The 12,567-nt window shown below is 40.1% G+C and overlaps 1 protein-coding gene across 1 annotated transcript; it reads right to left on the minus strand.

The window, feature by feature from the left end:
* Positions 1-5,303: 5,303 nt before the first annotated feature.
* LOC309401366 (vomeronasal type-2 receptor 26-like) lies at positions 5,304-11,871 on the minus strand (the record flags this gene model as incomplete). The annotated part of the gene is made up of 5 exons (XM_081970436.1): positions 5,304-6,202; positions 7,792-7,918; positions 8,611-8,697; positions 10,184-11,011; positions 11,593-11,871. The coding sequence occupies 5 exons, from the start codon at positions 11,869-11,871 to the stop codon at positions 5,304-5,306; spliced, it is 2,220 nt and encodes a 739-aa protein (XP_081826562.1).
* Positions 11,872-12,567: the final 696 nt, after the last annotated feature.

The following is a 12,567-nucleotide window of genomic DNA, read 5'->3' on the forward strand; positions in this document are numbered from 1 at the left end:
GGTCAACACAGAAATCAGATTGACTATGAGCTCTGCAGTCAAAAATGGAGAAGCTCTATACCAGCGATGGTGAACCTTTTTTGGGTCGCATGCCAAAAGTGGGGGAGCGTGGGGGGGGTCGTGTGCGAGCGTGCCGCACCCATAATGCAATGCGCCCCCCCCGTGTGCATGCGCACACAACGCGCCCCCAACCATTTTTACATGCTTTTTCGCCCTCCCCAGGCTCCAGAGGCTTTATAGGAGCCTGGGGAGGGCGAAAAAGCCTCCCCCGCCCCACTGGAGACCCTCCGGAGGCTTCAAGGAATGTCCGGAGGCTTCCCTGAAGCCTTCGGAACTTTTAAAACCACCCTCCGAGCAACCCGGAAGTGCTCAGAGGGTCATTTTAAGTGCTCCAAAGGCTTCAGGGAAGCCTCGGGACGGTCCCTGAACAGGCACGAAACGTGCGTCTCCATTGCCCGGGCCTGGATCGCCTTGGCCGCGCTCCATGCCCGGGCATCCTTGCACTGCTCTGCCCAGACTCAGCGCACTCGCTAGGGCCCGGCCTTCACATCGCCACTGCTGCCGCCGCCAGGATGGGCTCGGCCGAAGGGAAGTCCGTCGGGCCTTGGCCACGCCACCCTCGCTGCTGCCTCCTCCTCCTCCTCTAGCCGCTCCACGCCAGGCAGGCCGCGTAGCCGCCTTGATCCTAGCCTCGGGCGGCCCCACGCCGCATCGTGCTCAGCCCCGCGGGTGGCTCCGTCCTCGGAGCTCGGCTGCCTGCCGCCTTTCCCTTTCTTTGTCTCCCAGCCGGGGCGGCCTGCCGCCGAGTTGCGACTATTGCTGCCGCCGCCACTGCCGCCATTCACGGGACCTGCCTCTCACCCTCTTCCTCCGGTTGGCAGGTTCCGACTCATTCGCTGCCTCCGGGCTCCGGCGCCGCGTTCGAGCCGGAGGGGAAAGGAGGAGAAGGAGAAGGAGGAGGAGGCTGGGCTGGGCTTGGTTGGTCTGCGCCACCCACCCCCCGCACCGCCTGCGCAATGGTATGATCCGGAACACTCCGAGCCGTCGCCTTGACAACAAAGCCCCCTTCGCTTTCCCCCTCCCCCTTTCCCTCCCTTTCGGCTTAACCCTTGCGACGCCTGCACAAAGACCTGAGGGAACGGATTCCTGTGCGGGATGCATGGCAGGAAGCTATAGAGACCCCCCTCCCTCCACCGTCCGGACGGTCCCTGAAGCCTTCAGAACGCTTAAAACGACCCTCCGAGCAACCCGGAATTCACTTCCAGTTTGCTCAGAGGGTGGTTTTAAGCACTCCGAAGGCATCAGGGAAGCCTCCGGATGGTCCCTGAAGCCTCCGAGGGGGGGGGCGGGGGAGGCTCTTTTTGCCCTCCCAGGCTCCTATAAAGCCTCTGGAGCCTGGGGAGGGCGAAAAATAGCTTTTAAAAAGGTGAACTCAGCTGGACAACGTGCGCATGCGCGCTGGCCAGCTCACAGGGCAGCACCTCGTGTGCCCTGACAAATGGCTCCACGTGCCACTTGTGGCACGCGTGCCATAGGTTCGCCATCACGGCTCTATACACTCAGTAAAAACAGGACAAGGTGCTGGCTGTGTCTAGATCATGAGCTTCTCATTGCAAAAGTTAGGCTTAAATTGAAGAAAGTACGGGAAAGCAATAGGCCGCTCAGGTACAAACTAAATCATATTTCTGATGAATATACAGTAGAGGTGACAAATAGATTTAAGGAATTAGATCTGATATACAGAGTGCCTGAAGAACTGTGAACAGAAATTAGCAACTTTATACAAAAGGTAGCAACAAAAACCATCCCAAAGAAAAAGAAATGTAAGAAAGCAAAATGGCTGTCTGAGAAAACTTTACACATAGCTGAAAAAAGGGAAGCAAATGCAAGTGAGAAAGAGAAAGATACACCCAATTGAATGCAGAATTCAAGAGAATAGCTAGAAGAGATAAAAATGCCTTCTTAAATGAACAGTGTGAAGAAATAGAAGAAAACAATAAAATAGGGAGGAGCATAGGTCTCTTCAAGAAAACTGGAGTTATGAAGAGAATGCTTCATGAATGATAAAGAACAAAACTGGCAGGGACCTAACAGAGGCAGGAAATATTAAGAAGAGGTGGCAAAATTACACAGAAGAACAAGCTGAATGTCCCCTGATTGCCACAATGGGGTGGTCACTGACCTAGAGCCAGACAACCTGGAATTTGAAGTCAAATGGGCCTTAGGCTTGGGAGATCAACACTGATTGTTCTTTGGAAGGCTAGATCCTGAAGATGAAACTCAACTACTTTGGCCTCCTAATGAGAAGGAAGGACTCACTGGAGAAGAGCCTAATGCTGGGAAAGATTGGGAGCAAAAGAAGAAGGGGACAACAGAGAATGAGGTGGCTGGCTGGAGTCACCAAAGCAGTAAGCGTAAGCTTAAATGTTAATCTATGGGTCATGGGGCATGGTAGAGGTCAGGAAGGCCTGGAGGAATGTTGTCTATGGGGTCACAATGAGTCAGACACAACTAACAACAACAACAGGGATGAGATTTGGAGGGATTTCTACTACTATCTTCTAGTATTTCATGGACTACCATTGTGAAGAGGAATTTAATTTAATTTAATTTAATTAGCACTTCTAGACCGCCCCCTCTCCCAAAAGGGACTCGGGGCGGTGTACAGTCCATATCAAAAACATCATACATAAAAACAATTAAAATTATTAGATGGATAAATACATAAATAAGAGGAGGATAAAATAGGCAGAACTGTAATTGCTAAATAAATAATTTAAAATATACAAAATTTAAAACCCCAGTGTCCTATAAAATTAAGTCCCCTAAAAAAACAGTAGGAAATATATATGCCAGGAGGTGACGTTAAGAATTATGCCAGGCCAGCCAGTCGGAACAGGTGTGTCTTCAGTTTCTGCCGGAAGGAGTGGAAGTCAGTGGTGGTTCTAATGTCGGGGGGGAGGTCATTCCAGAGGGTTGGGCCCATCACAGAGAAGGCCCTACTCCTTGGTGTCGCCCGTTGGCATTGCCTAGTGGACGGCACCAGGAGAAGCCCCTCCCTGTGAGAGCGAATTGGCCGCAGGGATGTGTGTGGGAGGATGCGATCCCGCAGGTAACTAGGCCCTATGCCATGGAGCGCTTTAAAGATGGTGGTCAAAACCTTGAAACGCACCCGAAAGACCACGGGTAGCCAGTGCAGCTCGCGCAGGAGCGGTGTTACGTGGGAGTACCTAGTACTCCCCATGACTGCCCGCGCGGCTGTGTTCTGGACTAGCTGCAGTCTTCGTGCGCGTCCCAAGGGAAGCCCCATGTAGAGAGCATTACAGTAGTCCAGGCGAGACGTCACCAGTGCATGAGTGACCGTGAGTAGGGCATCCCGGTCCAGAAGGGGAAGTCAACTTATTATGCAAAGTACCTGAAGGCAGGACAAGAAGTTATGGGTAGAAGTTCATTAAACAGAAATCCAACCTTGGAGAAATTTCCTGACTGTAAAAACAATTAATCAGTGCAATGGCTTACCTCTAGAATTCTTTTGAAATCCGGATCATATCAAATCTTGAAAACAACATATCTTTCTCATAAAATATATACTTTCTCCCACAGCTTTTTTTGACTGAAAATGAATCAAATTCTCAATCTAATAAAAAGAATTGGAAGTTTGCCCTGATTATGTTTAATTTCTTTCTCTGAAGATCTATCTAGCTAGGGGCTATTATATCACTCTAAACCCCCAGTATAAACTAATCTTGATATGAAAAATATAGTTGCTCCATTAAATGGTGAAAAAAAACCTTTTTCTCATGTGTCACATAAAGCCCAACAATTTTAGATTTAAACACTCTGGTCATAATTCCACAGCCACATATTGACCTGCTCATCAGACAAAAACAAACTTTGTTGCAACTGTAGTGTTATATAGATATTATTTTGTTTAGCTTTTTTAATGGTGCATTAGCCACAATGATATTCCAATTTACATATTTGTGATCCAGATTTATTCAAAGAGATCCTTTAGTTGTGACCCTCATCTCCATAGCTTGATCCAATTCAGTATACTGAGATTCTTGTTGAGACTTATATTCATTTTGTTTTAATTTTATTAGAAATCAATCTAGTTCAGATTCATATATGGCAATCACGTCCTAGATGTTGAAGAGTACTGGGCCTAAAACAGAACTTTGAGCTACCCCACTGAATACTACCCTCCATGTAACTGTAGCTCAACTGAGTGTGATTCATCATCTAGTTGCAAATCCATCTGATTGTGATACTTTTCATCACACATTGTTCTATCTTACCAATATGTAAGCTGTGATCTACTTTGTCAGATATCCCACTGAAGTCTAAGTGAACTGTGTTATCCACTAATTTAGTCACTACGTCAGAAAAGACAATAAGCTTTCATTGTCCTTATTTGTTGTGGACTAACCCATCCTGTCTTCCTTTAATTGTCTTCTTTCTTTTATTCCTTATTATACATAAAGTATTTTACTTTATGCACAAATGAAGACAAAGTAAAATTCTTTAAACATTTCAGACATCAGTAATCTCTCTTCTCCTATTAAAATGAGGTCAGTGGGCAAGTGGAATAAAACTACCTCCTCTATTTTTATAGAATATCAACTGGAGGGATAAAACCCTTAAGTGAAAAAATGTTTTAATTGAACGTGAATCCAGTTAAACCACGAAGTAAGAATTGGAAACAGAAAGACATGTTTGTTAGTGGTTCACATATCTACAATTAAGATATAGCTTTAACATAGACAAAAAAATGAGGCTTTAAATTTGGAAAAAGTAAATTTGAAATTGTGTTGTGTGTTAATGATAAACGTATTAGGAATAAGGTTTACAAAATGTTATTGAAACTGAATTTGGAAAAGAACTATAATAAAAGTTATATAATTCAATGGATACTTTTTTTTGCTATAATATAATGATTGAGAAATGGGAAAATATGTGGATTTTTGGAGTGAGTTTTATATTGAATTTTAAGATGAAGGAAAATTTTCTATAAGATTAGATATTACTGACACTTATGTTTATTTTAATCAAAATTTACATTCAGGGAATCATTTGTCGTATTAAACTGAATAGAACACATCCATTCTTTTATCATGAAACAGATCTATTTTAATGGCTTCTTTTCTCCATATCAAGTTTTGTGTATAAATAAAGTTAAGGTCAGGATGGTTTTTCTGAATTCCATCAAGATTGATTAATGGACAGTAACCCACCCATCCCTCCAAAATAACAGTTTACAATAATCTAAAAGTATTTCATTTAATACCAAAAAAAAGCAGTTACTATTCCTTCCTTATTAAATATTCCTTCTTGTTCATCTCAGGTCTCAATAAAATGATGTAGCATTTGGGGAAAAATATGCACCCCAGTAAACCAGCACTGGAGCATAAGATAGAGAAGATCTCCACAGCTACCATGTATTTCCCTTTGGTGCTCAGGTAGGTTGGAACAAACGTCAACCAAACGCTGCAAAAGACCAACATGCTGAAAGTGATGAACTTGGCCTCATTGAAACTGCTGGGAAGCTTCCTGGCTTGGAAAGCAATGTTAAAACTGACACTAGCCAGGAAGCCCATGTAACCCAAGACAGAGTAAAACATGATCACCGAGCCTTCATTGCATTCCATTATGATTTCTCCCTTCAGTGAATGCAGGTCTATATCTGGGAAAGGAGGAGAGGTACTCAGCCAAACAGTGCAAATGGCCACCTGGATGAAAGAACCTGAAAGGACAATAGAATTGGCCAGTCCTTTTCCTACCCATTTCCTCATTCCAGAGCCTGGTTTGGTTGCCATAAATGCCAGAATCACAGTCATGGTTTTTGCCAATACCGATGAAAGGGCCACTGAGAAGATAATGCCAAAAGTCGTTTGTCGGAGAAGACAAGTCATCTGTTCAGGTCTTCCCATGAAGAGGAAGGAACAGAGGAAACAGAGTAGAAGAGAAAGGAGGAGGATACAGGTGAGGCTCCAGTTGTTGGCTTTGACAATTGGAGTCTCTTGATGCATCCAAAATATACCAAGCACAAGGACTGTAATCAAAAAGAAAACAGTAGCCAAAGTAACAAAGAGGATTCCTAAAGGTTCATTATAAGAGAGATAGGTCAACACTTTGGGAATACATTGATTTTGGATGTTGTTGGGATATTCATTTTCTGGACATTTCATGCAGGCATCCATATCTGGAAAAAAGAAAAAAGATCTTTCCAATATACCAAACTTTCTATTAGTTCTTAGCCAGTCTAAGACAGCACATGCAGATAGAATAGATAGAGTACAGTTCATGTTAATACAAGTGATCTATTTTGTGAAGAGTGGATAGCAATTATTTTTTCAATGGAAAAGCAGACATCAGTTTCATAATGTAAATTTAAACCTCCTTCATTATGCACGAAGGATATTAATTGAAAATCATTTTTTTCAATCCCCTCTCCCCATTTGTAAAATGAGGTTATTAATAGACTCTTAAGAGTCTTTAAGAAATTGTTGGAACAAGATATTGGATAGCCAAATTAAAAGTTTTAATGGATCAACTACTTTTGTTAGAATTCATATTTAGTAGGTAACTATAGTTCACTGAATTATATTTTGTCACATCTTATACATTAGTTTGCCCTTTGTATTAATTTGACCAATTTGGTATTATGTACCAATTTGACAAATTTAGTAGTTTGTATATTGTTTAACTACATCTCCATTCAATGGAACGTCATAGCTGAACAATGGAAATCAATCCTACATCTTTTTTTTGTTTTGCTCAGAGACTAGTCCTTCAATAGTGGAAGGATAAATGTATTTCACAGATTACTCAGATCATTTGTAACCTAGTGTTGCCTTGGCCTGTGAATGAATACCTTTAAATTTCATTTATGCCCTACTCATTACACTGCCATATGTCATCATAAAACAATTGCTACTAAGTTGCCTTCCATTGATGACCTACATACTGCACGAGGCAGAAAATGCACTGTGAAAATATCTACAAACCTTCACATCCTAGACATAAAGTGTTTCAACTACTCCCCTCAAAAGTACACTGTAGGGCATTGCATGCCAGAACAACTAGACACAAGAAAGAAAGAAAGAAAGAAAGAAAGAAAGAAAGAAAGAAAGAAAGAAAGAAAGAAAGAAAGAAAGAAAGAAAGAAAGTAAGTTTTTCTTCCATGCCATCACTCTCCTAAACAATTCCTAATTCCTATAACACTGTCAAACTATCTAGTAAGGCTGTATTACTATTATTCCTCTCATCTTTCTATTATCTATTTCCTTATCTTCTTAAGACTATAACTTTGTTGCTTGTATTTTATGATTTATATGGCTTATTTAGTATCCTAGTATGATTTATATTGATTACTTATTTAATGTCCTATGACTACCACTAAGTATTGTAGCTTATAATTTATGATGAATATATTTTTACGATGACTATGATCATGATAGATCAGATATTGCTTGTATGTAGACTGAGAGCTTATGCACTGGAGACAAATTCCTTGTGTGTTCAATCACACTTGGCCAATAAAGACTTCTATTTTATTTTTAAAACTTTTGCTTAAAATTTTGACTGCATATATACATGCATGAGAAGGAGATAAATGAGATAGCAAGACAGGGGGAAACTGAGAGAGATGAGAAAGAGAGAAGGAGAATATTATGGAGGGGTCTTTCCCTTATGTACATTTGTTTTTGCTATGGTTCACATGTTTCTCTTTAAATAAATAAGAGCTCTGGGTTGGATTTTGCTGGTCAGTAATTCCTCTTTTTGTCCTACCTATTTCATCAGATATCTGTCCTTCAGAACAGGGCACACAATCATAGCAACAAAATTTCTCTCCTTCCTTCTTCTTTCTGCTGGAGCCTGGAAAGCAGTGGTCATTGCACACAGAAAGAGGAAGCACCTGAACAATAACAGGTATGAGAGAATCAGAGAATAAAGTACTTGCATTCGTAAAGCTTTCCAAAACAGTAAACACAACCAGGTTGAAGAAGCAGGAAAAAAATGAACCTGAGGTAACTTGAGTTAATGAAAGGGAATTGGCATTGACTTCTTTGGATGTTCTAGCAGAAGACCTAGAGTGGCAGAAAATTATGTTTCCATAGGATCTGAAAGGTATTTGGATTACTTTTAATGGATTGATTAGTTTTGTGTTTTTTTCTGAAAATAAGCAAATGCAATCCAGGGCCTTTTACAGCCTGAATGTTTAAAACCAGAATGTGGCTCTACAGATAGTCCCAGATATACAAAAACAATGGGATGCAGAATTTCAGTCATAAGATACTGCAGTTCAAAGTCAAGATATTGTGTGAGAAATTCAATTTTTGCAACAATTTTACAACAAAAATTCAATATGCAACCATTTTTGCATATTAAGAAAATCTGCCAAATCGGCATTTTTTTAATGGTAATTGGCTAAAAATTCTGCAGATCATTGTTTTGGGACTATGGGACACAGAGCCAGTTGCCATGTGCCAGAAATGTAATCATTTGTGTAACAATTGTTCTGTAAGCAATCTGATCAAATCTGTAACATTGGCTCCAAAGAGTGCTTTTACTTTTATTATTAGTTGACTATCTGCAGCTACTATTCACCTGGTTAAAGCTTCTGTGCCATACAATTTGATTGTCATCAAGAGTTAATTTTCTGCCTGGTGAAGCCCAAGGTTCCAATGTTCCAACCTTCACTCGGGAAAAGGAATTATTGGGGAAAGTAATCCAGTTTACAATATCAAAGCCCGTAATCAATTGTCTGTTTTCATCAAATGTAATCGTGTGTCCCATGCTGTTGTTGAATACGATGCTTTTCAAGATGGAATGAAGCTAATATTTTTTAAATGAAAGAAATTAACAGCAAGACTTTGTAATCATAAAAACTGCATAAAACTATTTCATGCTGAACTAGCCTGCTTGAAAAATGCAAATTAGGATTGAATGTCTCTTCAAGTTCTTTGGTAAGAGGTCCACAACCGCTTTGCCATTGCATTCTTTCTAGGACTAAGTGAGAATGACTGGTCTTAGCTCAGCAGTTGGCTTTGTGCCTAAACATGAATAAAATTCACATCTCCCAATTTTTAGTCTAGTACATTAACCAAAATTGTAGTCATCCTACATCTTCCCTATTTTACAATAAGGAGCATGCATGACGACAACCAGTGTCTGTCCTTCAGGTCATTAATTGTTGACCGTTAATCCCTTTTAACCACTATTATGTTAGCCCCATTTTAAAAAAATACTAAACATAATTGTTGATATTTCAAACCAAAGATTTATGCCATATAACTTATAATGGGTGTTATGAATAACAGATTTTCCAGGAACATGAGGGAAATTAACTCACAATGATTCACAATTTTTGTCTACATAGAATATGAATGCACTGCAGAATGGATTCTCAAATAGTGTTTCTCAAATTCCATGACAAAGTGGCCAGTCCTCATTGACACAAATGGATTACCTCTGGGCCACAGCACATTACTGGATGGCAAGAGCAGGTGCAGCTCCATTTGCAGAATGAATGGAGAAGCACTCTTATCCATGAAGCCCACTGCTTGGACAAATAGACTTTCATATGTATGCTTAGACAAATAGATCTTAATGTGTACACATGATAGTGCCCGCCTCTTGTGAAAGTGGAGCTGCACATCTCCGGCTCACACAGAACCATTTTTCCAGGCATCCCCCTAGTAAACAAAGCTGTAAAGTTTGGGAACCACTAAACATAATAAAAATTTAATCTCAACATATTGTTCTTTCCCACTTCAACAGCTTCCCTTCATAGTTTGGCATGTTTTCTATGATTTCTAGATTCCAAAATGAATTAACATGTAAAACTATGGGTCATAGGGAAAAAACAATGGCCGTCCCTGTTAGTCTAGTAAATTCTGCAGAATAGAAAAACTCTTCATCCTAAACCAAAGTTAATTTAAATGAGTAGTTATATTTTTCCCATTTAACAAAGAAATATGCCTACCAAACAACTACTACTAATATAAGAGCTTTTATTTTCAAAAGGAGAAGTGTTTTTTATTCAACAGTGCTGTGTAATATTATTCCCAGGAGGTTTACGTGTAAAGACCAATATATGATGATACAATTAAACAAATAAATTTTATGTATTAGAAATGAAATAAAATACCTGCCATGGTTTTAAATCCTGATATATTACTTGTTCTGTTCCTATAACATTTCTCCATTTGGATCTGGACTTGAGTAAGACATCCAAAGAATGTGCCATAACATGGACTGCATTGTAAATGTTGTAACTGTGTCCATTCATGCTCATTTCAAATAATATACTCGGCAGACTCTCTAACTTCTCATTCCCAGTGCACAATACCTTGTTATCTTCATTTATACCAGATATGTGTAATGGGCAGTCAAATGCCTGCTCCCAAAAATTCTGAATGAAATTGTCTTCTTTTGCCCAATATGGTCTTACTGTGTGAACAAATTCTTGGAATCCAGGGGGTTCTTTTGAGCGAACTGCAAATGATAGGGCACCATAGAGACTCTGTATGTCCCACAGTCTCTGAAATGACAGTGATTCAAAATTCCAATGAGAAGTAATAATCCACACTTTACCCAAAGGTTGCAGTGAAGTCCAAGATGCTACAAGGATGATCACTCTCAGATTTTGCATGGCTGGAGATAGAGCATAGATTAAACACACTTTGACTTTATCATCCATAAAGAGTTGATCGTATCTTAATTCCATTGACAATAAGTGTATATATTCATCTAGATATGTCTTTGGTGGTGTTCTAAGTATGAAAGCATAACAAATGCTGTTTTGGGAAAGCAACGGTTCAATTTTCTGCAAAAACATGTCCCCATAGTCATCATCCACAGTCATAATGCCAATCCATATCCATCCAAAATGCTGAAGTAATTGAATAATCCCAGTGTATTGTTGCATTTCATTTGGAACCATCTGGTACAAGGATGGAAATGCATTTTTCTCATCATGTACTACAGAAAATGTTCCATAGGCAAGCTGAAAGTCAATATATAGAAAATAACCAGAACCATTATATTGGCATATGGAACTGGATTCATGTTCAACATGGGTAAGGCAGAAAGTCAGCACTGAAATGTTGGTAGAAATTATACAGCCAGTTCATATGCCAGCAATATTATATCCATTTAAAGTATTGTCTACTGTATATGTGTCTGAGTACATTTTAACTAAATGTGAAAACACTTAAAACACAGCACAAAACTGAAAGCAAGGCATTTATTATATGCAAAAGTCTTCTTGTTTTACTACCTGAAGGGAATCAAGTATCATGTAGGAGAGGCAGAGTGTTTTCTGTAGTGCCCCAACCACTTTGAAATTCAATGCCAACAGGAATTTGCTAACCTTCTATATCTGGGGGAATCCACAGAGTTCTTAAATTCTAAATAATTACTCATCCCTATAGATTATTTGTATTTATATTAATTGAATCCACAATACAGTGTTCTCCTAGATTTTCCACACTGATAGTCAACTCTGGAAAGTGACCTAAAGGTGCTTTGTAAATGAAAGGAATTTTTTAAAAATGGGACTTCTAGGGAGCCACCTCAAGGATCTACCTGTGGAGTCTTGTAGTTGGCGAGGACTGTGGCCATGTTGAATGAGGTCTCTGTCAAACGTCCTCCAATAGCAGCAATAAATATGTTCTTTAAATCACAGGTAAAGTTGGGAACAAACTTCTGCTGTGTAGAAAGTAAGCTCAGGGTTGCTTTATAGGTAATCCTTGCAGGGAAATAGTTGTTCACAATGTGGAAACCCAATGTGATGTTTGGTAAGAGCTCAGGGTTCCTATTGATCTCCTTGACAGCAAACACCAAAGCAAGGATTTGCTGATACATCTTTGGCAGAGAACTACAAGAAAAACTATCAGTATAACTAAAAAATGAAAATGTTGCAAAAATCTAAATATAATGGGGGCTTTGGCCTACCTGACTGGGAGCTTTATTATCAAGTTGCTCTATTAACATGGGTGAGAGAATGGATTACTCTTAGACATAGAAGATTACAGTTTTTAGAAGGTCGCAATCTCCAGTTAGGATGGCATGCTTTTTTATGGTATGACAAAAATAAAACTCATTGATATTTTCAAAGACATTACCATATTTTTCGGAGTATAAGATGCACCTTTTTTCCTCAAAAAAGAGGCTGAAAATCTGGGTGCATCTCATACATCGAATACAGTATTTTTTGCCTCCAGAAAACCCGCCCCTTCACCAAAATGGCCGTGCAGCCTCTTATGGAGACTCTCAGAGAGCTCCTGGGGGCTGAGGAGGACAGAAATGAGCAAAACAATGGGTGGTTTTTTGCTTGTTTTGCGCCCCCTCCCAGGAGCACTCTGCAAGCCCCCCCCCAAGGCTATTCATGCCTCCTTTTGGGGGGGAAAATGGGCCCGTTTTCATGTGATTTGCAAAAACTTTTTTCTTCCTTTTGGAAAGCTCTTCATTGATGAGAATTATATTGATCAAGTGCTGTGCCAGCAGAAACAAAGTCTTAGGTGCTGCAGATTGTCAGCTATTTCCTTCTCTAGCACATGG

This window comes from Natrix helvetica (assembly GCF_964273705.1).
Source record: "Natrix helvetica genome assembly, chromosome: Z".
Lineage (NCBI taxonomy): Eukaryota > Metazoa > Chordata > Lepidosauria > Squamata > Natricidae > Natrix > Natrix helvetica.